Source organism: Osmerus mordax, chromosome 26, assembly GCF_038355195.1.
Source record: "Osmerus mordax isolate fOsmMor3 chromosome 26, fOsmMor3.pri, whole genome shotgun sequence".
NCBI lineage: Eukaryota > Metazoa > Chordata > Actinopteri > Osmeriformes > Osmeridae > Osmerus > Osmerus mordax.
In genome coordinates, this window is record NC_090075.1 from 4,968,915 (window position 1) to 4,993,753 (window position 24,839).

General features: G+C 49.1%; 1 protein-coding gene across 1 annotated transcript in view; it reads right to left on the bottom strand.

Annotated features, from left to right (window-relative positions):
• Positions 1–1,544: 1,544 nt before the first annotated feature.
• The window catches only part of LOC136936057 (ephrin-A2-like), an 88,902-nt gene continuing 65,607 nt past the window's right edge, over positions 1,545–24,839 (bottom strand). The window contains exons 2-4 of the mRNA XM_067229789.1: positions 9,852–10,144; positions 5,105–5,170; positions 1,545–1,858 (exon numbers count right to left, since the gene is read on the bottom strand). Of these exons, the coding sequence (XP_067085890.1) occupies positions 1,728–1,858; positions 5,105–5,170; positions 9,852–10,144 (490 nt within the window). The 3' untranslated portion in view covers positions 1,545–1,727. The remainder of the gene's footprint in view (positions 1,859–5,104; positions 5,171–9,851; positions 10,145–24,839) is intronic.

Sequence of the window (24,839 nt, forward strand, 5' to 3'; positions counted from 1 at the left end):
ACTTGTTTGACAGTAGAGACTGGTACCATCCTCTCTCTAGTAATTCAAGGGTCTACGTTATAATTTCATATCACATATGAATAATTTGTTCTGCTTTTTTTTTTTTAAAGGAAAGTAAAAAATAACATGGAATAAAGTAAAATATAAAAGTTGTATTCATGTTAGGTCTCATGGTTTATGTTTGTGTTCCTTCTGATCTTTCCAGCGAGCTCTCTGTGACACTTGGGTCACATCTTGGACTGCAGGCAGGAACGCTCACGCGAGTTTCTCACACGTCACATGTCCCTGGTTTTCCTTAAGAGTCCATCTCATAAGTAGAAGTGCTACAGAGTTCTCAAACTCCTACTGGAGTGGTTCTGAGGATCCTTCCGACTACAGAGTGTGGGCGAGGCCCGAGTCCCTAGATCTGGCACAGTGCATGATGGGAATTCTCAATGTCCATTTCCCCTCGAAAATGCTCGGCCCTCCTTTCCTGGACTGACCCGCCGGGGTCAGGGTGACGGCACCGTCGTCGCGGCGACGGGACGCAGCGGTCACAAACTACAGTATGCCCCCTCTCGCGAGGAGAACCTCACATTCATACCAATGAGAGGGAGACGGAGAGAAATAAGGGTGTGAGGGGAGGGGGGAATTTGAACGCAAGACCTGAATTTCACAAAAACACAATTCACCACATGATGTCCCCCTTAGACTCAGCACTGCAGCTTTCGACACAAAGACTCAATAATTGAATTCAGCACCAGTGGAAAAAAGGCCATTTTTGATTGGTTTGTTTTGTTTTGTATGTAACATTCTTTTTTTTTTTTTTGTATGACAAAAAAAGAAAAATTTGTTCTTAAAAATCTACAACTGCCCTCTCTGTAAAGAAGCCGACTAAAGCCTCAGTCTAGGTTAAGCTGGACGGCCTGTTTCAAGAGTCTTCAAGAGTCATGACTCAGGCCCACTCCCTCCTCCCCCCTCCCCAGTATAAAAGTTAAACAAGTGTCTTTGGCAGATTTACAGAAAAAAGGTCCTATCCTACTCTAGATTGCTACTCAAAGAAATGATCAGGATGTTGAACTGGGCAGAGACTCACAGAACGACAGAGAAAGAGAGAGAGGGAGAGGGTGTTGAAGGAGAGAGGGAAAGAAAGAGAGGAGGTAACTAGACATGACAAATAAAGATACTATGACTATTGTACACTGGGCAACATAATGAACATGTACAGATGGAGAATATTCTGGCATAATCAAAGCACAAAGACACTGAAGAGAGACAGTCTGTGGATGGAGGAGTTGAGACGACTCGCGAGGCATTGCCGACGGCATAAGCGGCATGGATCAGGGGTCAGTGAACACGGAAATTCTGTTTACAATGCCCACTTCCTGCTCAAGGCTGTTTTTATAACGTCTTTACAGAGGCTCCTCTGGTCCTTGGTAACTCCTCCCTCTCTGGATATGAACCGTGGACCGAGAGGTCAAGGGTTGGCGATCTTGAAGCAGGGGTTCTAGCAGGAGGGAGGGGGGGGCTGTCCAGATGGTGCCTGCTTGTAGAGTTGGGGGTGATCAGTCCAGGGGTGACTCACGGTGGGAGTGGAGGGTTGGTGGGTCCCCTTTCCAGAGAGGGAAGAGGCTGCAGACTAGGCGCAGGGTGGGGGGGGGGGGGGGCGGTTTAAGCAGGGACGGAGGGAGGCGGTGGGGGGGCTGCGTTTTGGGGGGGTGGGGGGTGGGCGTCCAGGGCCCATGCTGCTATGAGGAGGCCAGGAGAAGAGTCAGCAGCACGGCCAGCAGGAGGGCCAGGCGGGGCACGGCCACGCTGCAGCCACCACCAGCGCTGTCATCTGTTAGGAAGGGCTCCGGAGACTCGTACACTGAGTCATCTGAGAGAGATAGAGAGGTGGGAGGGAGGGAGGGAGGGAGGGAGGGAGGGAGGGAGGGAGGGAGGGAGGGAGGGAGGGAGGGAGGGAGGGAGGGAGGGAGGGAGGGAGGGAGGGAGGGAGGGAGAGCAAGTGAGAGGGAGGGAGAAATAATAATAAAAAAACGATGAATAGAAATCCAGGCAGAGAGAGGGGGGGTGGAAGGGAGAGGCAAAGAGGGGGAGAGGGAGAAGTGAAAAGGCAAGGGAGAGGGAGAGAGAAATAAAAAAATAAAAATATACATGGAGAAACAGAGGGAGGTGAGAAAGGGGGGACAAGCCACAGAGGGTGACAAGGAAGATGGGAAAGAGAAGAGATGGGAAAAATAAAGAGAGGTTACACTTGAGATGACAAGCAATCATATACAGAAATCTATGCAGTTTCATTCATACTAAATGTAGCGGAAAGCACTACTGTATATTGGGGCCTTTTTTGTTATTTTCATCTCTGTGACCCAGATAAGGTCCACCGCCAGTCTGCGACGGCAACGTTGTTTACACCCATCAGTCTGACTGTCATCTCCGCGGTGACAAGGGCAGAGCGACGGCCGCTCAATGTCAGTTACAGCTCTCAGCGAGAGTCTTGCCTGACGACGTGAGGCAGAGTGGCGGGGAGGCGTGAGGCAGGGCCTAAACTATGCACTTGAACACCGTTTATGACACCTCCGCTTTCTCCGTCGAGCACCTGGACTTTTGGCTCTTCGAACTGGTCCATTTTTTTTTTTTTATACATTTTTTACCTACCTAGGTATGTAAGAAACTTAACCCAAACACTTCAAAATAAACATTTTTTTTAATACAGCTCCTTATGAAAATACAGGCTTCTACCCAGCGCTACATACCGTAGTGTAGCGAGGGAAATTATGGTAATGGTTTGGACAGAGTAATAAGACCAGGTTGCTTGAATCAGAAAGGGTATGGAAGACGGGTTATTCTAAACCATTCTGTTATAGTAAATATGCACATATATATATATTTATATTTCCCAGTCACCAAACCCACACAGGATAGTCACTGCCTATGGAAATTAAATTCAGACTTCCAACCTAATCCACACTGAAATACTCCTATAAATCCTGAATAAACCACACAATCCAATAACCGCTTTCCCCCAGCTATTCAAACAGTCACAGAAATATATTATTTGCGCAGACAAGGTTTTTGTTTAAAATAAAAAAAGCCTGACATTGTGCAAGAAATCCTTAGTTGTTCTATGAAATGTCTTCAGGTGAAACTATCTGGATTGCATTGAAGAATATATGTTTGTGATTGCATGCCATTGTTATTAACAGGCTCTAGCCATTGTTAAAGACCAGTCTATATATTGAAAATAACAAAGCACCTATACCAATATACAGATAATGTACGTTTATCAATCTCCCTATTGTGTCTTCATTGAGCTTTTATTTTCATAGAATGACATGCTTTTACTGTATGACACCGAACTGTGTCCAACACAAGACCTTGGCTGTACAAAATGTCTGGCAGAAGAACATAAAACGAGGTTGGACAAATTGGACTGAGCAGCGAAGGAAACTGTTAATTATAATACTCTGTAATAAAAATACTAGTCAGACTTACAATTGACATAATTGTTTTAACAGCCCTGTGATTGATCATCTTAAACACATTTGTTCACAATTACACAGAGATAATGGATTGACGCGAGAGGTAAGGTTATACTGGAAATTACAACCACCAAACTTAAGCCCAAGGATATTACTCTGCAAATGACACTGTTCCAAATATTGACACAGTAGTCTGAACTGTGAAGGGAGTTTAATACCTTCCTTTTCTCCAAAGGCTTTGTACAAATAGCTCGAAACGAATGAATGCCTTCTGTGGTCCAGTACGGAAAACACATCTGCAGCATGATGACTCTTAATTTTGACAATGTTGTTGGGGCCGAATGCCTTTGAAAATCCTGGGTACACACTGACAACTAGATTAAAACGCACCCCTGTTTCAACTTGATAATATCACACCTACAGTAAGCTTACATATAGCTCTAACATGTTTTTAATCCTTCCTTGCCATCTGTGCAGCTTTGCCATGTAAACCTGTTGGGTCTGTACACCGTCTCTAAGGCCGCAACTTAAGAAGATACACAATCCAACTGACACAAAGGAACTGTGGCTCATATCAACAATAACCCAAAGCTCGACTTGAGAGCAAGCCACATACAAACTCCCAAGTTTACAACCGATACCTTCTCCATTTAGTCATTTATATTTACATTTAGTCATTTAGCAGACGCTCTTATCCAGAGTGACTTACAGTAAGTACAGGGACATTCCCCCCGAGGCAAGTAGGGTGAAGTGCCTTGCCCAAGGACACAACATAATTTAGCACGGCCGGGAATCGAACCAGCAACCTTATGATTAATAGCCCGATTCCCTAACCCCTCAGCCATCTGACCCCCTAGTGCTTGCCATCTCTGACCCCCTAGTGCTTGCCATCTCTGCAACACGCCATCTCTGCAACACGCCATCTCTGCAACACGTGTAAAGAGCCTTCAGCCCTGTGGGTTAGCGAGACCATCCGGGCTGGGGGGATGATGACCGTTTGGAGGTCAGAGGTTGAATTGTTATCTGGCCGGTGGCAGATGAATCACTTCCACCAGACTGTGCCCTGGGGGCAGGTGTGTTTACCTTACAGTGTCAAGTGTGTGTGTGTGTGTGTGTGTGTCGTTCTATGGGCGCTATCAGTTAAACTCTAAATGCCACAGATCTGAAGGGGGAGGGGTGGGGGGGGCCGGAGGAAGCACTGGGAGTTTAGTCAGAGATAGAGCGGAGGCATACCATTATGAATCACAAGGCAGAAGGCTAGTAGCTAGGCTCAGTAGCTTAGTCTCCTGACCCTGCAGGTGTTCCTGCCGTTCGTTTACCTTTCGCAGGTTACACGGGGTCCAAGATGAATGGAGATTTACGGTGCCCGCGCAAAAGGAGCAGCGGTAGTTTGGGTAGCGTTGACAAGGGGTATCCCCCGCGCACGCAGTGCTTGGAGGGCAGCATTTGAAATGCGCTTGGTCCTCCTCACACCGGTAAACGATACAAGTGCGTTCCACAGAAAAGCGCACGCTGTATCGACATGTCACCCCTTGCTTTCTTTACCAACTCCTAACATGGCAAAACTGTTATCCAGGGGGGGAAACAGACGCTGTAAGCAATTTTATTCAACATTCCCTTAAGACTGTAGAAGAAGTACTTACTTGTGGGCTTGACGTAGACTTTTAACTTTAAGCAGGGCTTCCCAACGAGGTTCGGGTGTGGGGATGCTGGGAGGGAAGGAAGGAAAAAGAGAGACAAGCATGTGTTTGTTAATGAATAACACATTCAGCAGCAGTTTTCTTGTCAAATCTAAGAGAAAATAGCTCACATTATACTGCCTGGGAAGGCCCATAAGTAGTGCTCCATTAAAACTAAAATGTCCTCAACCATTATTGGACCCAGATCTCACAGCAGCGATCCATAAGGCGTTTGTTTCCCTTTCGATCCAAACCCCTCCCTTTCAAAATAAAAGTAAAATAATGGTGATCTAGGTATTCCAACTCCTACAGCCAAAACATTGGCGTCTGTCAGTTTGGGAGTCATTCTTCTGGTGACCCTGGTGACCCTGGCCCTGAGTCACTGCCACAACAGTCGGAATATCGCATTGGCCAGGTGCTTCGCCGAAATGTTAGTTTGGCTAATCAGTTTTCAGGCTGTTCTGTGACTTGAGTGCAAAGAACAAAACTGCAGTACTTCACGGTCCAAGTGGCTCTGCATATTCACACACCATATGGCTGAGTTAGAGAAAACAAGAAGCAACTCCATGGCCCTCTGATATGTTAATGACATAACTGGAAGGAACATACTGAAGAGAGAGAGAGAGAGAGAGAGAGAGAGAGAGAGAGAGAGAGAGAGAGAGAGAGAGAGAGAGAGAGAGAGAGAGAGAGAGAGAGAGAGAGAGAGAGAGAGAGAGAGAGAGAGAGAGAGAGAGAGAGAGAGAGAGAGAGAGAGAGAGAGAGAGAGAGAGAGAGGAGAGAGAGAGAGAGAGAGAGAGAGAGAGAGAATATTTTGGGCACAGAGCTTTATTCTTAACCTTGAACCAAAGTGTAATGATCCAAAGTAGTCTTGTGCCCAGAATGGAATTATATTCCTTTCTGCATACCAAATTATGTTTCACTTCAGGAACCCTAGCTTTTGGCATAAAAATAAAATTTACTAAAATGCCAATAGTATTCTGGTTATTAGTTCTTGCAATTAGGCAGCAGTAGGATGCACACATTTATTCATAACTTGCTGTAATTAAGCCATTTTGTGGCTTAACATTAACACATTAACATAGCTAATACAGGAAAACTCACTCAACTCAATATACCAAAGAGTATATATTGCGTGAGAGTCAAGTTTATGTTTGAGCGTGTGCAGAGCAGGGCTGCGGAGCTCCTATCTAGTGTACCGTGCGCATGGGACACTGAAAATACCACCACTTCCCATCTGATAAATGCAGGCCTGTAAGCCTGCAGAGAGCAGTACGGGGTTACACTAGCTTTGATGGACATGCACTATTGTTCACAGATAACCAAGCTAAGCCCCCTTTTCACCCCCAGTGGTACCTCCCCACATCCCAAACTTCTCAGGACCCCCCCCCCCTTCCCCCCACCACCACCACCTCCTCCCCCTCCCCCCAGGGGCCAGACAGGCTACGATATTGGTAGTAGCCAAAGCAGGGGGGGGGCGGGAGGGGGAGGAGAAGAAAAAAAAAACGTAAAGGAGGAGGAGGGAATGGCGGGAGAACTGCTTCCAGCCTGGTCTGCCGTTGGGGGACAAAAGGCGTGACAATGCAGGGGGCCAGGCTCGGCGGCGCGGGGCGGAGTGCATTAAAAACAGCTCAGGACGGGGAAGGAAGGAGGAACGCCGCTCCTCCGACGCTGAATGCTAACTTTGAACTGGGCTTTCTCTTTGTTGTCGCCCAGCCCTCTGTCCTCCACCCTCCGTCCTCTCCTCCTCGGGTGGGGAGTGACAACAACCCGCCGGGGCATAATAAGTCCTGCGACGCCCCCGTCGGTTAGAGGCTGGACCTTTTCGTCCCCTCCCCCCCCCCCCCCCTCTCCCCCCCCCCCCAACACTGTTTCCCCCCCTCAGCCTAAATACCTTTCCATCACCCAGAGGATAATAAGCACTGAAATATATACCATATGTAGGAGTGGAGGCGTCCATACACACAGACTGGCTGGAGTGACTGATGGGATAGGGGGGCTTGGTTAGAGGGGAAAGAGACGGCGGTGTATGAGGCCCGTCAGTCCTGACCTCGTCACACAGGGGGGCTGTCTAAATACTGTCACGACCAGGCTGGCCCGCACCATGGAAGAGGCCTGACCTGGATGCAGACAGGCCGCAAACCAGCCCGATTATTGTACAGTCTCGGGTATCTCGTTAATCAGCGAAACACATACTGAAACATTGGTCAAGGATAAATATTAAGGAAAAGTAGGAGGCGTTTGTGTGTGTGCAGCACATTTTTAAAGGTTTGTTTTCCCTGCAAAATTGCAAAGTCTGGTTTTGGTAACAAAGTTGGCATTAACAAACAACAGATGGCAGTGGACCACTAAAAATGATGAAACACTGAAACCTTGTGAGAAGAACCATCAAGCCTCATCTCCCTTCAGGCCACAGATGAGTCCTTTGCCTTGTGCTGAATCAATGTTAAATGGATGTGCCTGTAGTTTTGGGGTTGGGGAGGGCAAGGGGGGGATGCGCTGTGCCTCAGGACTGAGTATAATAGGGCGATGTTGTGTCACCTTTCTTCCTGGAGGCTAAATAGCTGCTACCTAGCAACAAAAGACACACACAGGCCGCTTGCACCAACCCAATTAATGAGCTTTATTAATTTAAGATGAAAAGACTGACTTGCTTCTCCCCCCCTCTCTGAACATTCACCCCCCCTCACCTCCCCCCCACCACCCACCCAATATATATATATATATATATATATATATATATATATAAACAAATTCTCTAAAGTTTATTTCGCTTTTAGAAATCTGATAGAAAGGGAGGGGGGGGGGGGGTAGAAACAGTGAGAAAAAGAAGAGAGAGAAAAAAAGGGGGGGGGGGAAAAGAGCTGAAATTGCCTCATTAATGCATCCGGCACGCTGCCCTGAGCCTTTTCCCTGCCTGGGCCCAGCGGGGACTCTTTTATCAGGCCAAAGGACACCTTTCACAGGGCCATTAGCAAAACAGGGACAGATGCACCCTGGCAAACTCCCGCCTGTCATGCGCATGGACACACCGGGGATGGGCACGAGAGGGAAAGCAGCAAGAGGACCCGGGGTGGGGGGGGAGTAACAAAAAAATACAAAACACAACAACCTCCAACGTAGGAAACACTGTGTGCCGTGACCTTGAAGGGTGGAGGGGGCGTGGGGCGTCCCGAAGGCGAGGCATCAGGCCTGTCTGGGGAGAGCGACCACCCCGACTGTGCTAAAACTCTCCCCCTGGCTAATGGCTTTTAGCGCCTCGTGTCCAAAAAATGGTAATGACCGCGGCCGGAGCCAGAAGGACACAATAACCCCCATCAGGTTCCCTCTGCTAAATATGATTTGACCAATCAGTATAATTTGAAGCGTTCTGCATGAGGGCACCGGTAACTGGTTTTGTACCGATCCCACCCTGAGAAGCTAAGCAGCCGGCTAATAGCTTGCTTGCCATTTGACAAATTGACATTTTCATCAAGGGGGGAGGAGATGGGATGAACAGGTTCCTACTCAAAAAGATGTTCGGGTCAGACAAAAACAGCCAACCGGAAACCGAAGATAAAAGATTTCTCAGAGCACCCCTCTGTCGGAAGTGATTGGTAGCAGTGTGACCACTCAGTCATGCTTTATTGTCTTATTTCACAGTCCACTCTTTCATCTAGTACTTACATTTACATGGTAACAACTTAATGACATTGTTCTCGTCTGATAGTGACCTTTCAACATCTTTGAAATGAGGGGGAAGTCATGTTCAGTTTGAACTAATTAACAGAAATATCAAACAAAGTACTTTCAATCCCCGTTTTCAAAAAGGAATTACAGCTGTTCTATTCTACTTACATCCAAATAAATAAATCAACACAGATCAGTCGCAGACCACCAAACATTCACCATCAGAAGACTATTGTACGACACTGCTCCTCCATCATGTAGTCAGTGCTATGATAGACAATAAAGGGCCCTTGGCTCTCAGCTGGGCCTCCTAGTCCCTCTGATGTGCTGTAAGCAGCTTCCTGGTGGGCAGCCCTGGCACGAAGAGGCAGGCTGGACATGCCAAATCAAACCACAAAGCTAAAGCCTATCAATTAAGCCCCCACCGCTGCCGTTGCTTGGCTCCTCCACTCCATCCTTCTCCCCTTAAAAGGGATCCAAATCATCCCTTCAAAGACCATAAACAGCGAAGACAATACCTCTGCCATTTCCTGATATCTATCTGGGGTGACGGGGCTGGAGTGTGTCTTGATGAATCCCAGCAGCATCCTTTTGGTTCGAGTCATGGGGGGGATCTGAATTCCATTTCTTTGTGAATATTTATCCTCTACCTCAATTTGGACTTGGAGAATAACAGAGATGATCAAAAGAAATTCACGATGTGGGGTCTTGATGCGATTTTTTTTTCTCGTTGGCAAAGGTTGCTTCAACATGGACAAGGTCAAATTGGTGTTACTCGAAGGAACTTAGCTCCAACCAATGAAACCCCTGTTTCCAGGCCATGTGACTCATCTGCTGGAGCATCCGTGAGCCAATCATATTTTACAACTTTCAAAAATGTGTGTGTGTAACAGAGTGACAGAGAGCGAGCGTGCGTGCGTGCGTGCAAGTGTGGGAATGATGCGTGTGTGTAACAAAATAACTTGAAAGAGTGCGTCCATGCCCCCCCCCCCCCCCCCCCTTACACACACACAACCCCAACTATGCACCCACACACACAACTTACAGATATAATAGTACTCGTGGCCCGGCCGGAACTCGAAGCCCAGCGAGAACGGAGTGAAGAGCTGGAACTTCTCCGAGAATTTGAGGGGGCCGTTGGGGCTCTGGGGCCGGTTGCACTCCCAGCGCTTGAAGCCCTTCATGCGGTGGTCGCAGGTGGTGTAGCCGTCGTAGTTGACCATGAAGAGGATGTAGCGCTCCATGCGCTCCTGCGGAAGCGGGTCTTCGTAGTGCGGGCAGTAGATGTCCAGGTAGTCATTGATGGCCACCTCCACCGTGTACTCTCCGTGGAGAAATCTGAACAAGGACACACAGGCAGAGGTCAAGCAGCGCTCGGAAGAGAGCACAACAAACAAGGTACACAAGGCGACAATAGTTCGTTTGTCAGTGTTAAAATGATGTTGTTCTGCACTCTGGTTGTACCTGACCTAACCAAAAGAGTCCTTACCACCGCGTCAACCATACACCCACCCAACAGCTGAATGTAACAGGCGTGGGCTGGTTGTCCGTGACGTGTGGAGTCAAATGAGAGAAGGAGCGGGAGATTGACAGGAGTTCACAGAGTGAGAGAAGCTTTATTAAGCGCTTTCACAGGGACCCTGGCTTTCACCCAGCTCTGCTGAAATGAGTTTGCCGGTCGGGGCAATTTCGATACAAATTGAGCACCCGAACGGTGGCACAGATCTGGCCCCTCAGAGGAAAATCCCAGAGAGTTTTGCCACTAGAGAGTTTACTGGAACCAGGGGCTCGGCTATTAAATCCTCACATTAGGGTCAAGCTCAACGCGCGTAAGCTCAAATTTACGGACCAGCGATGATTGGACTTCATCTGGAAATATCTTCTGGACCAATCCCATTCTAAATATCGCTGGTGAAATAAAACCATGGTATGGGGGTTGGATTCCTGACTCCTTTTTTGCAGCCTGGATACAGCCCCCCCCCCCCCCACACACACAAGCCTCAGAGGAGCCATTTCTCTCCCCCTGCATATAACTGAAATCAGGCGTGACCCATTTCACAGATCCCTACAACACTTCGCCTACGTACACAGACCCACAGATCCCCACAAATACACCTCAAAGTCACGGGAAGCGAATGCAAACAGCCTTGACACACTGACCCAAAAACAAGACAGCGGCACGGAAGAAGAGCCTTCCGGCCCATTCCGCCGCGTGTCACTCCTCTCCTCAGCAGTCAGCAGCCTCCACACCTCTCAGCCATCCTTATCAGGTCCGCCATGAGCGAGATCCCTCAAAGAGTCTGATAATCCTTCACAAGATTCTGCTTGGGAAGGGGAGAGGGGGGGAGAGGGAGGGACACAGGGGAAGAGACCCATTCTGGCGTCTTGTAGAGATAAACCATCACACAAACACCGGCCAGTGTTTACAGCCGACGCCAGCTCCAGCTCTGGCTCGCAGGGGCTTAGTTTTAAGAAGCAAAAGGGGGCATGGGGGGGGGGTCGGAAGGTGTCCAGGGGGGAAGGGTGGTGGGTGGGGTATGGGGTTACTAGGGGTTGTTTTATGAGAGTGTGTGCGTGTGTGTGTTTGGGGGGGGTGGGTGGTGGTGGAGATTTCAGGCAGGCCTGGCATCAGATGACAGCTAATCTGGGGGGGTGGTGGTGGAATTAGTGTCAGAGGGGCCAAGCAAGGAGGCCCAGATCCAGCTGCCACATGAGGATCTTCTCCAGAACCCCCCCACCCCCTCCCTCGCCCTCCGCTGCCCCCTCCGCCCAGCCACCCCTTATCGCTCCAGACCAGAGATCAATCCCCCTCTCTCTCCTTCTGTGTGTGCTATGGGCTCCCTCTCTCCTTTGCTTTCCTCTCCTTTAATTTCCAGCGAGCTACTTTCTTCACAGTCCATCATACCACCATCATCTTTGGACGTTTTTTTCTTTCCACGTCGTGGATGACTGTCATCATCTTGCTTCAACATTGCAGCCTCTTCTCCCAAAATAATGTTCTCTCCACCCATCCCTTCTTCTCTCGTCCTTCCCCCCTTTTCCCGCCACGGAGAAAGAAGGGAATCTAAATAAGATATAAGCCCCTTTGGTCCACATGTCTAAGACTATCTGGTTCCAGAGAGAGAGGGAGAGAGAGAGAGCGACAGAGAGAGAAATAAGAGAGTGCGGGGGGAGAGAAAAAGAGAGAGCGTGGGGAGAAGAGAGACAGCCCTTCATCTCCTTCAGACAGGGACATCTTCTACTCTGGACTTCATGTTTGTGTGTCGGCGCGGCCATGTTTCTTAGATCAGTGCTCGGGCACGCCTTCTCCCTCCTAATGACAATTTAACTACCAACTTTTCTTTTTTTCGCCCGGGCAAAAAGTGCACTGGTTGCATTTCTATACGACTCCCACTGGCTTACAACGCGGAGGCAGTGGCTTGGTAACTACTAAATGTAATAATCAACCCATGCCCGCTGCAGTAACCTGTGGTCTAGATGTAATTCTCTTTCCATAAAACATGTGTTAGAGGGACTTAAATGGATCCGGCCTGTCGTCTCTGCATATTCCTGCGGAGCGCGGCCGGCCCATCAAGCTCCTCTCCCCATTCAAATTGCGCGTCGTGTCTGGATAAATCAATAAAGTTTCCCGCTGCCGCTCTCCCCGCCCGTCATTAAGGGTCAGAGGAGGCGGCGAAATAGTCTTGATGGACCGATATGGGTTCTCCTTGATTGAGTTCTATAACAAGTTGTGGAATATGACCTTGTTAGGCAGTCAGGTGGGAGGGGGGAAGCAAGGAACCAAACAGATCAACATATCAATAAGGCAGCCACGGAAGAGTGTGTTTTGTGAGGTTTTCCCCCCACTTTTATGTGTGCGTGTGTGTGTGTGTAGACAGATAATACATAAGCTATCTCAGGTCTTGTAATCAATCCCTGGCCGGTGCCTGCCCCGCCCCCCTCTCCCCATAACCTCAGCGTTCATGATTGGTGGGTCTCCAAGACCTGAAAAGCCTCCCCGATCCCTGACATTACAAGCAGGAACTGAAATCTCATCATGTCCTCCGTAAACACTTGTCAGGGGGGGTGTAAGAGCGGTTCCACCCTGATGCTTTGGTTATGACAGCAGTAAACATGTGCAGCACCCTGTCCAGCCCCTTCGATCAAACAGACTCTGTCGAATTCTGGAATCACAGCATTTCTATAGATTTTTTACATCCCTTCATTTTTCTCTAGTTTCTGCTCACTGAATATGGATGCGACATTTTGACACACCTGAAACAAAAACTTCAGTTTCCAGAACGCGAGGGCCCCCTTCCTAGACCGAACATTTTCTCACAGTCGGAGATCTGTCTGGCGTGGACAAAGCCCAGCCATTTTCTAAACCGGCCCATTCCTCCCGAGACCACAAACACATGGTGGTGATTGATCAATTTAGCTTTCAAACTAAAGAGACAGGGGATCTAGGTCTCTGAAAGCTCCCAGGGAACTTCTCAGACCGTTTGACCACCAACACATCCTCTCGGGACCTTAATTAATCAGGCCAAAATGTTTACAATTGCATTATAAAGTGTTTATAACACGGTGATTTACCGACAAACTCCTGAAATGGATCTAGCGTTCTACCTCTTTTTTCCCCCTCCCTTCCCTCTTCCACCTCTTCTTCTGATTTACAGTGATGTCAGGCTGGACCAGACCAGGCAATGTGGTTCGACTCTGCGTCCTTTATGGCTTCACGGGGGGAAATGTTTGTCCGTTACGCCGAGACTTTGAAGTTCCTGCACAGGAAGCGTCTGCAAAAGCATCGATGTCTAAACCAAAGCACGTCTAATGGACCTAAATAACTGACTCGTAAAAGACTCACTGATTGCTGATGTACATTATGAGGTGCTTTCTCAGGGCTGGGGAAAAAAATTGTTTCACATAAAAAGGAATGAAACATGAACCCACAGTCATTAGATTTACAATATATTTATTATGCTAGAGTATATATTACACCTAAAATGTAGGTCTCAGCTATTTGTATTAATTGGATATAAATGACACCTATAATATTCTACCTAACACCATGATGTCATTCAATTAAAAATTATTAATCACACAAGGTTTTGCATGACACTCAGCCATTACATTACATTAGGTGACACCAACCTAATCTCTCAAACGTTCCAACATCCCTCATGACCAATTACATCAAAGCACCAACGCCATCCCAACCAATGAGACGGAGGGATCGCAGCAGAGGCAAAACACCCCTCCCTGGAGCGGGAGAGAAGTGCTCTCTCCACGCCACCTCCCCTACCCTGTCACAGAGAGCCCCAGCTCCCCTACCCTGTCACAGGAGGCCCACCTCCTCTACCCTGTCACAGAAGCCCCAGCTCCCCTACCCTGTCACAGGAGGCCCACCTCCTCTACCCTGTCACAGAGAGCCCCACCTCCCCTACCCCGTCACAGGGAGCCCCACCTCCCCTACCCTGTCACAGAGAGCCCCAGCTGCTTGCTTGTTTGTCTGTGAAACACACTTTACAAGACAAACCACCAGCCATGCAGAATAAATCAAGGCAGTGGGACAGTGCGGGTCTGGGGAATCAGGAAGACACACAGGGAAAACACAGCTCTTCTGTCCCCCCGGCCCAGAGTACCTAACCTGACTCGCCAGATGGTATGTTACACATATCCATCTGTTACACATATCCATCCGGGAAGACGTCCTTGGAAACTGTTTGGAAAAGAGCAGGCAAACACAAGTGTCTTAGTTTCTCTGGCCGTGTCACCCACTCAACACACCCACATGCCTCCGTGCCACCCCCCAATCAGCATGTGAGGCGTGGTAGGACAAACTGGAGCGGGGAGGTCTTCGTTTGTAATGCTTTCTCAGGAATCCCTGAGTCAACACAAAAGCCGGCCATCTTGTGGATTTTGGCAAACATGAGGATACGACGTCTGCCTGCTGCCAGTGTCCTAGACGTGGAAATGTGACCCTTTTTTTTTTTCAATCTTCCTTTTAATCGTGCCTCGCTCCTCCGTTGTTGACACACAGCCAAAGAAAACACAGGAATTTACTCTGCAATTAACCGATGACCTGGGAGAGCTGACTAAATGTAAACAAATGGACTTAATAACTTGACACAACCCTTTCAGGCACTCCAAACCTCATTTTTCATTGGCGCGTTTTCATGTGATTACGTTGGATGGGGGAGGATTTCCTAACAGGGGGGTTTTACAGAGCAACGCACTTTGTCTCAGAACTAGTCTTTTCTATTCTTCTTTTTTATAAACATCAACTCACTTTCCAGCTTTAAAGTTCAGTAGTGAGGCTTCGCAAAGGTCTCAGGTGATTGAAACATCTCCCGTGTTTATAAATCGACGAGGAGAGGCGGCAGCAGTAGCTGGAGGGGTAGGGTGGTAGGGGGGTGGGGGGGTTGAGAGACAGGACAGCTAGGTAGCGGGCTAGTGGGCTAGCGGTGGAGGACTGGTGGTGAGAAAGGCCCTTTTGTGCTCGGTGGGGTTGGTCTGGAAGCCATTTCCACGTGTTGGTCCTGCTAGCCTCGTCATCTGCAGCCCACCTCTCACCATGTGGAACGTGTTTATTGTTCTTTGTGTCAGGCAGACGCACAGACAGCCCCTCTGCCGCCCCCCCCCCCCCCTCCCCCCAACCCCCCCAGACCTCACTGCATCCCCGTAATTTCTCTTGTTATTTCAACTCTCTGTGAGCAATTTTTCTATTGAGGCGCTTACACAAACTTAACCTCCAGTTGGTGTTCGGCCAACTCCGAGAAGAAGTGTTGCAGCTAAACAAAACAAACAAACAGGGAAATGTTTTGGGGATGGACGCCTCCGGGGGAAGGAGAGTGTGTGCGTGAGTGTGCTTGTGTGTGTGTGTGTGTGTTTGTGTGCGTGTGTGAGTGCACGGAGAGATAAAAGAGATTGAGGTCTTCGTTTAAAACGCTTACGTCTTTCTCATGCTGTTGAATTGTAACTAGAAATACGAGGCGTGTGAGGGCGTGTGCAGTCGCATGCGCCCGTGTAGGTGTGTGTGCATGGTGGGAAACCACCTTACAGCATGTCTGCATCGGCTATAATTATCTGCACAGTGCTGTACCTTCCGCAGGCTTGAATTAACCATGAGTCAGTGGCTTGATCCATACTCCGTTAAGATGCAGCCCTTGTTTACCCACAATGCAAAGGGGCTGGTGGAGGAGAGGAGCAGTGAGCTTTCTCTGGTAATTGCATTTTCATGTCTCTGTCTGTCCTGAAACGTACTTAGTGACACCTCATTTCGATAAAGAAGAAGATAGCAGAGGGCGGTCATATGAGACACACACTCACGGGTTAGTGTGTTTTAATCATAGCTTGTTCGGAGCCTTTAGGAGGGAGCAGAGCGGAATGGGTGCTAGAAAACATGGCCGTCCCAGTCGCTACACGGGCCTCAAGCTATATCTGGGCTTCCGTGAAATCATTGATGAGTCAAAGGCCGGCCGCATCACACTTCCGTCCGCTGACTGAGGCCGCGAAAGACCGCGCCAACCGCCTCTTTGTCACTTTCCCTTTTTAAAATTGTGTGATGTTTTTCTTGAGGCCTGCAACGGGGGTTGCCTTTGTTGTTTTCCACTTCGCAAATTGTACACCTGATAGCGAAGAAATGCCTGTTTTTCAGTGACTTTGGCCGGAAAATCATTCCGCTAAGAATGCCAAAAAAAAAAAAAAAGGGACAACATGCCTTTTGATCCCTAAACAATTCAAATATGACAATGTACTAGGAGATGTCTTGATCAACATGAAGGAGCCCTTTCTCCTTGTGTGCGGTGTTCCAGCTCCAGCCTTACCCAGTCTCCCTGGCGAGATCCCACCTCTATGCCTGTGATAATTGTAAACTCCGGGACTCTTAGCTGCTAAATGAGATGACGAAGACACACTGCTTCTGGAGACCTGCTGGCATCTGCCGTGGAAACGAGGCTCCTTTCTTATTTCACACTCTCCCAGACAAGGGAGGAATAATTACACTTCATCTGATGGGAAACTATTTATCTTCCTCCTCCCCCCCCCCCCCCCCTCCGAACCCCCCTTCCTCTCTCCACGGCAACAGCAGAGGCAGGCGCAACAACAACAAACACAAACACACACTCGCACACACACAGGGAAAAAACTAGAGCACATCTGTGACAGTTTGCGCAATCGAAAACCCCCCAGTGGTCTGCGGTAGGGGACGGGGAGGAGGAGGGGACGGGGAGGAGGAGGGGACGGGAGGAGGAGGGGACGGGAGGAGGAGGGGACGGGAGGAGGAGGGGACGGGGAGGAGGAGGGGACGGGGAGGAGGAGGGGACGGGAGGAGGAGGGGACGGGAGGAGGAGGGGACGGGGAGGAGGAGGGGACGGGGAGGAGGAGGGGGACGGGAGGAGGAGGGGACGGGGAGGAGGAGGGGACGGGGAGGAGGGGAGGAAGGAGGATTGTTGAAAACTAATTGGGGATGCTTGAGCGCACACACACCTTGAGAGGAAGGGAAAGATTTGGGCACGTTCCCTCATAAATGTGCGCGCACACACACACACACACACACACACACACAAACACACAAACACACAAACACACACACGTGTATTCACACCCCCAACCACAACACACATTCACACGAGCACATTCGCACACCCTACACACACACAAAAAGCCGACCTGACTTCACCTCAGGCCAAAAACAGGTGATATAGGGCTAAGTAGCGTTTAAATGGCTAATGCAATCCATTGGCTTTCAGGGCCACAGGGTCCAAGCAGAGTCTCATCAATACCCCCCCCCCCCCCCTTTCCTCCTCCTCCTCCACTTGGGAATAATCGTAATTGGAGGCGAAAGTAAACGCTCTCTCCAACACTGAGCACATCCCTTGCAGATGGGGTACAGATCCGAAGCGATGGGTATTGGCAGAGTGGTGATAAATTACACTCTGGCTAATTCTCGTCGGCCTCGCTGTCCGCCGGCCTGGTGAGAAGGAGCATCATCGCCATGACTCCCAATGAGCCTCACTCTGCTCTGACTGGGACAACAAGCAGCCAGATCCTGATTAAAGGAGTCACTTTGTGTTTGTTGTATACATCTGGGGAGAAACTTGCAGCCCCAGAAAAAGCTAGAGGAACTATTCTAAAATAGTCCTTCTGGTAATATTGCAGTTCTGTAACGGTGTGAATAGTTACCCCTTTGACTGCACAGCATGGTGTTAGTAGTGCATACCTGTGGGTCATTGTTATGCACACAATCACCAGTATTACCTCAGGTCCACTGTGCACGTGGCATTTTAAAACTGCTCTCTTTTTCGGAGAGCCTGCTCATGTGTTTGTTCTTGGTTTGCGGTTGTACAATTTATGGATCCCTGGGAATCTGTTATCTGTTTCAGATGACAACATGGATCAGGAGCAGGGACCTTTTACAAGCAGCCAGAGTCACTGGATATTCTTGAGTTGGTGAATTTAGAGAGTGATGTTTCAAAACTTTGACTTTATGAGAGAGAGGCCTCAAGGGCAGGGCTTTCGACTGTACTTAAACAATCCCTCAGTTAACAGAGTACACAATTAGGATTGTATCCTAGGTATACAACCTATACATAAATCAAACTCAAGTCAAAAATGCTATAAATTATTCTGTCTGTGTATTATAGATGATCCTTCTTGCGAATTGAAAAGTGTCAAACATAGACAGTTTATATATTATATATACTGTATATATATATATAAATGTTAACTTAAATGATGCTGTATTCACAGTCGGCATATCATGTAAGTGCTTGAATCAAGAAACATAGAGAACTGTTAAGTACATGTACTGGTAAGATATCTGCTTTAAGAATGTAAACTATGCTGTGTATAGAACGAAAGGATTTGCCCGCTTTTCAGTGCAGATGTACAGATAAGCCAGGAGACAACGGCAAGTAATCAAGTAACACAGTCATCTGTTTAGGACAGGCATCAGGTACTTGTCAAGAGCTTAAGGAAAGATTAAGTATCCCAGCTGTCGGTAAATGTCCCAGAGAAAGACTGTGAGGCAGCACTGAGTCCAGCTATGATTTATGAGTATTTTAGCTTGTGGAAAAAGACAGACAGCAGACCACATTTGTGGCACGTCTTTCGCGTCGGCCCGGGCCAAGTTTGCATGCGACCTGACATAAAAACAATGATTCTGAAAGATTTCTAGACAAAAACATCAATTACATTAACTGACTTGTGTTCCAAAATATCCTTAAAAACATATTTTTTTTATTTGATTATGATCATGAGAGGCACTTGGAGGTCATCTACATAATATGTTTTGAGTTTCTTTTGTTTGTTTTGACGAAACATAACCTGGTTCCTGAAGCTCATCACAATTCAGACCGACAGAAAAATCGTGCTCAATCACATGCTCGTGCAGATTCTGCTCCTTTTACGTTTATCCAAACACACCCCGTGTAACAAAAACATTTGCGAGCATTCCTTAAGAAATGTAGCAGAATTTTTTTGAAAGTATTTTTTTTAAATGGTGCAGAGTTGCCGAGCTAAATTAACCTCGTCTAAATCCATAACTTTCACGTCTCAACCAAACTGGAGGATTTCATGGAAGTTTCCCAGATTAGGTTGATTATTACGGTGGAACAGAAGGGAAATGTAAACAGGGAATGCGTGCGAGGTGGCCTCCAGGGGGCCTAGTGGGATCGGCAGGAGACCGGCCTCTTGCTGTCAGAGGGAGCCCCCCCCTGCGGTGCCATGCTTCTCGGGGGCGGAGCCCACCTGGCATATTAGAAAACATAAAAAACAAACAAAACTACAGAAGGAATTGTGTAAAATGGTGAAGTCGAACGGTATATGGGATGTCAGGGATGGTGTGAGGTGTGTACAAACTCACATATGGAAACAAACACACACACACAGTAACTTGCTTCCCCTGCACATAGGCGCACGCAGAAACACACCAAAACCTTGAAAATTAGAGAATGAAAGAGAAACAAACCGCTTCTGTTTGCCTATTTGCCCATATCAAGTTACTGTGGCTTCTTTGTACATTACAGTCAAGTGAAGGAGGGAGTGTGTGTGTGTATGTGTGTGTGTGTGGGGAGGGGGCAAGGCAGCGAGCAGGGAAAAGGATTTGAAGAAGCACCGAAGCTAAATGAAAATGATTATGATGCCATGCACTCCCGGAGATAAGTGTATAATGCCCGCTACCCTCTCCTCAGCCTTGCCCTCTTTGTCTTTTTTAACACCATTAGCAAAGTGCAAGGTAATACAGTTAGCGAGCTAGTGCAGTTCAGCGTTGAGGGATAGGGTGACACTAACAGGCCCAAAGCCTGCTGTTCGTCCTTAAGTCAGCGCACAGGCTGCCTTTCTGGGTTCAATGTTGAGGGTCCCGTCACGTCATTATTCAAAACTTTTATAACCTTTTCTCGGAAGAGCGCCGAGGCCATTTTCTCAGGCGCATAAACTTGGACAGAGTTCTCTCTCTCTCTCTCTCTCTCTCTCTCTCTCTCTCTCTCTCTCTCTCTCTCTCTCTCTCTCTCTCTCTCTCTCTCTCTCTCTCTCTCTCTCTCTCTCTCTCTCTCTCTCTCTCTCTCTCTCTCTCTCTCTCTCTCTCTCTCTCTCTCTCTCTCTCTCTCTCTCTCTCTCTCTCTCTCTCTCTCTCTCTCTCTCTCTCCTCTCTCTCTCTCTCTCTCTCTCTCTCTCTCTCTCTCTCTCTCTCTCTCTCTCTCTCTCTCTCTCTCTCTCTCTCTCTCTCTCTCTCGCACGCACGCACGCACGCACGCACGCACGCACACACACACACAGCATGTAACCTGCCTTTGTTAGCATGTTGTATTTAAGGCTCACCATGTCTTTCTTTACCCAGAAACCCCCAGTTTCGGTGGAAGCAAACAGGTAGCTAGTCTCACCCTCCTCACACCAGCTTTACGAGGATTTACGGTTCAATCTCAGTCCACTCTTTGAAGGTATTGATTAAATATATATTTCCTGTAAGTGGAGATGTGTCAGTGTCATTTGTCACGTTGCCAGGCAGGCTGGACACAGGCTGGGGGGGGGGGGGGGGCGTTCTCCTCCCGTGCCAAGACTAAAACACGGTAAGGAATGATGATGAATGGCAATCAGCTGGAAGGTTAGGAGTCCGTATTTTCCGTGGCGTTATTAAACCTGTGTTGTGGGCATTCAAAGGCCCGAATGACGACAACTGTACAACAGCCTTTGTGTACTACAACTGTAGCCTATTTGTGAAGGAAAGAGAAAAAGAAAATTAATGATAAAATTAAACGTGGGTGACAAAAAAAAAAAAACATTTCCATAAAATGTCAGTCAAATAAAAGAAAGCTACCAAGAGATGCTCTTACATTGAAATGCATATTGTATGACGCAGCAACCGTAGACTAAATGCACCAACTGTTCGAAAACAACATATTACCGCTTGAAATGTCAACACCTAGCCAGCATTTTCAGATATTGCTGAATGGGGAAAAGAACCGGGAATGTGAGTCATACCACTTTAATACATTTGACATCTAATCTTCCTGACACAGGCATCAGCTGGCAGGAATCTGCTTCCAGGGAGGGGTACATCAGATACCTGCTGGCGTGGAAAAGCACAGTAGCCCGGCGCACCGGGATCCCAGAGGTACACGATGCGGGCCACCGATTGGTCAGAGCTCCGATTCTCGCACACAAGCGGACAACACTTCCCTGTCATCGGTTTTCACCCTGCTCTCCGCCCCAAACCACACACACACACACGCACCTGATTTGGCCACACTGTCCAACCCACCAATCCTACCTCCACCCCTACCCCACCCGTGTCAGTGTCATGCCACGGTTGCCCCCCGGCCACGGTTCTCACCCCCGGTAAGGGCTAGGGGAGGGGGTGTGGGGGGGGGGGGGGGTTCTCGGTGTTCCGTGGACCGCCCGAAACCGGAGCCTTGTCATGACAAGGGCAGGGACAATGCAGGCAGTGTTTGTCACTGCACTGCTCCCAGGCAAAGCTCCCAGATGTGAGATAAAAGATACAAGCAGGCAGACACAAAGTTATCTCGGGCCTGTATCGGCGGAGGGGGCCTGGAAACCAGATCCTATTGTGGCGGGAGAGCAGCGGTGTGTGTGTGGAAGAAGCGCCCACAGAAGTGGTGGACGGCAGGGAGGAGGGTCCAGGACCCCCCCCCCCCCCCCTCCTGGGCTGACAGGTAGGCCTGACGGGTAACACAAGCTGCACCCCTCCATACGTTTCCCAGGCTCTCCCCGGAGCTTTTCTCTCCCTCTTTCCCCTCTCGACGTCAAAGTGCCGGCTGGCTTGAAAAACACACACAGATAGCTGCACACGCACGGTGATAGACAGGTACATACACGTACACACACAGATAGCCAGGAACAGACACAGACGAGTAGTTAAATACATGCTGTCTCACACAGGAGATACGGCCACCCACACACACACACACACACACAAACCCCTTGTCAGTTATCTACCTGGAGCTTTCCCAACTCCCAGCAAAAGGATGACAGATCTCTCAAAGCAACTCATCCACTATGTCTGCGCGCGCTGCGTTCCAGTATGGCCTGGCCGGACGTGAGAGCGCGCTATTCAGATTTCCCCCCGCGTCAAGCTCTCAGCCGTGGGACGAGGTAAGGGGTTGACGCCTCTCTTTATCGAGACAGGGCCCGTCACGCAAAGTTGGGGGTTTGCTCTCCCCCCGCATCTGCGCGCAGATCAAAGGGTACGGCTGATGAATCTGGCTGAGGAAAAGAGACTAAGAAACAGACAGTGAGGAGGGAAACGAGGCCGTGTTGACATTCTGTTGCGTTGCGTTTGAAGGCCCGGCATCAGCTTCAACCGCTCGCTCTCGCTACAAGTCGGCTGGCGGAGCGTGCAGAGCGGTGGGCGAGAGCGTGCTTTCATGCTGGAGTCGAGGGCGAAAAAATGAAAAAGAAAATTTGACAAAAGGAGAGCGTGTTTTTCACGGCAAGGGGCTTTTAACACCACTTTTGCACCTGTGCTTTGACATCGGTTGGCTCGACAGGGGCTACGACCACATCAATTAACCGTTTCAAACGTTTTCTACCTATGTAAAAAAGGGAGTACAGCCCAGGAGAGAGAGGAGAGAAAGAGAGAGGGAGAGCACTCATCAGAAACCTGACAGGCCAGCAACGCCCTGCCTTTCCACCTTCTCTCCCCATCCGTCCAACCCCAACCAGCCACGTGGACGTTGCGGACCTGTCAGGACCCTCTGAATGGAGGGGAGGGGGGGGAGGATAAGGGGAAGGGGGGGGGGGGTGTTTTTGCCTTCCCTACATGGCGTCCTCGAGTCCTCGGGCCTGGAGAATCAGAGGAGTCTGAATCAAAGAGCCTCTCCTGACTGGTGAAGCCACAGCTTCAGCTAAACTGGGATGGTGGGGGGGGGGGGGGGGGGGGGGGGGGGGGGGAATTATGAATGAATGGGTGAGAGTGGAGGTGGAGAGCGGAGGAGGATGAGATCATAGGAGGAGAGAGAAGAGGAGAGAGACACTACATCGCAACAGCCTTTGGTCAAGTAGGTCAAACAGGTAAAAGCTCCTGGCCAATGCTACTAGTGATCGCTAAAACAGAGAAGCCACTGTATTTTAACGCTGCATTCCACACAGTTACACAGTCTCTCTCCCTGTCTCTATCCCGCACACACATGGTGTAAGACCATTTCCTCCGAGTGATAAAAGTTATGGTAGGAGATATTCAGGAAGTAAGACTATCCAGGCTCTATTAAGACGTGCACGCAAACACACACAATCGACACACACACCGTTCTGCAGAACCTCACTGCACCGAACTACATGCTAGGTGTAATTGGGACCCTGTCTTCGTTGTCTACTATTACTACTGTGACCCCTGGTGAACTCTGCATGAACCAGCCTGGTCGATAAGGCTGAGGGAAGCAACAATGAACGTGGTGAAACGCAAGACGATCGCTCGAAAGAGGACTTGGTTTTACTCTCTAGCTAAACCCGGGTCACTTTCTCCAAGCTGCTCTGATATGAGACGCCTTAACAGACCTGTGTTAATCCACACACAGTGGAACAGAGGGGAGAAAATGGAAGGAGGGAGAGAGAGAGAGACTAGGTGAGGTGAGAGACTAGGTGAGGTGAGAGAGAGAGACTAGGTGCGGTGAGAGAGAGAGCGAGAGAGAGACTAGGTGAGGTGAGAGAGAGAGAGACTAGGTGAGGTGAGAGAGAGAGAGACTAGGTGAGGTGAGAGAGAGACTAGGTGAGGGTGAGAGAGAGAGACTAGGTGAGGTGAGAGAGAGAGACTAGGTGAGGTGAGAGAGAGAGAGACTAGGTGAGGTGAGAGAGAGAGAGACTAGGTGAGGTGAGAGAGAGAGAGACTAGGAGAGGTGAGAGAGACTAGGTGAGGTGAGAGAGAGAGAGAGACTAGGTGAGGTGAGAGAGAGAGAGACTAGGTGAGGTGAGAGAGAGAGAGACTAGGTGAGGTGAGAGAGAGAGAGACTAGTGAGGTGAGAGAGAGAGAGACTAGGAGAGGTGAGAGAGACTAGGTGAGGTGAGAGAGAGAGAGAGACTAGGTGAGGTGAGAGAGAGAGAGAGACTAGGTTGAGGTGAGAGAGAGAGAGACTAGGTGAGGTGAGAGAGAGAGAGAGAGACTAGGAGAGGTGAGAGAGAGAGAGCTGACAGGAGAGCCTGAGCGCTTGTTAGGACGCCAACGCTGTAGATTAAACTCTGGCTGGGGGGGGATTCCAACAGCAGAGGAGCCGGAGACGGAATCCATCACTGGAGCAGACGGATCCCAGAGAGGGGAATCGATGCGGGGTCGCGACCCCGGCCAGCCCTCACAGCCTGTGTCACTGAGAAGCAGCTGTGATTGGCCGATCGATTGGGGTCCAGAGTGAGAGGCTTGAGGGATGAAGGGAATTGAGCTCCTGTGTGTGTGTGTGTGTGTGTGTGGGAGTGCCCGTGTTTGTGCATTCGTGTTCGCACATGCACACGCTTGTGCGTGTGTGGGTGCAGAGGGAGCGGGCATCATTTAGCCACCGTGTTAATCAAGGGGAGACAAGGGCACCGTGGAGCAACACTCTGGGGTGAG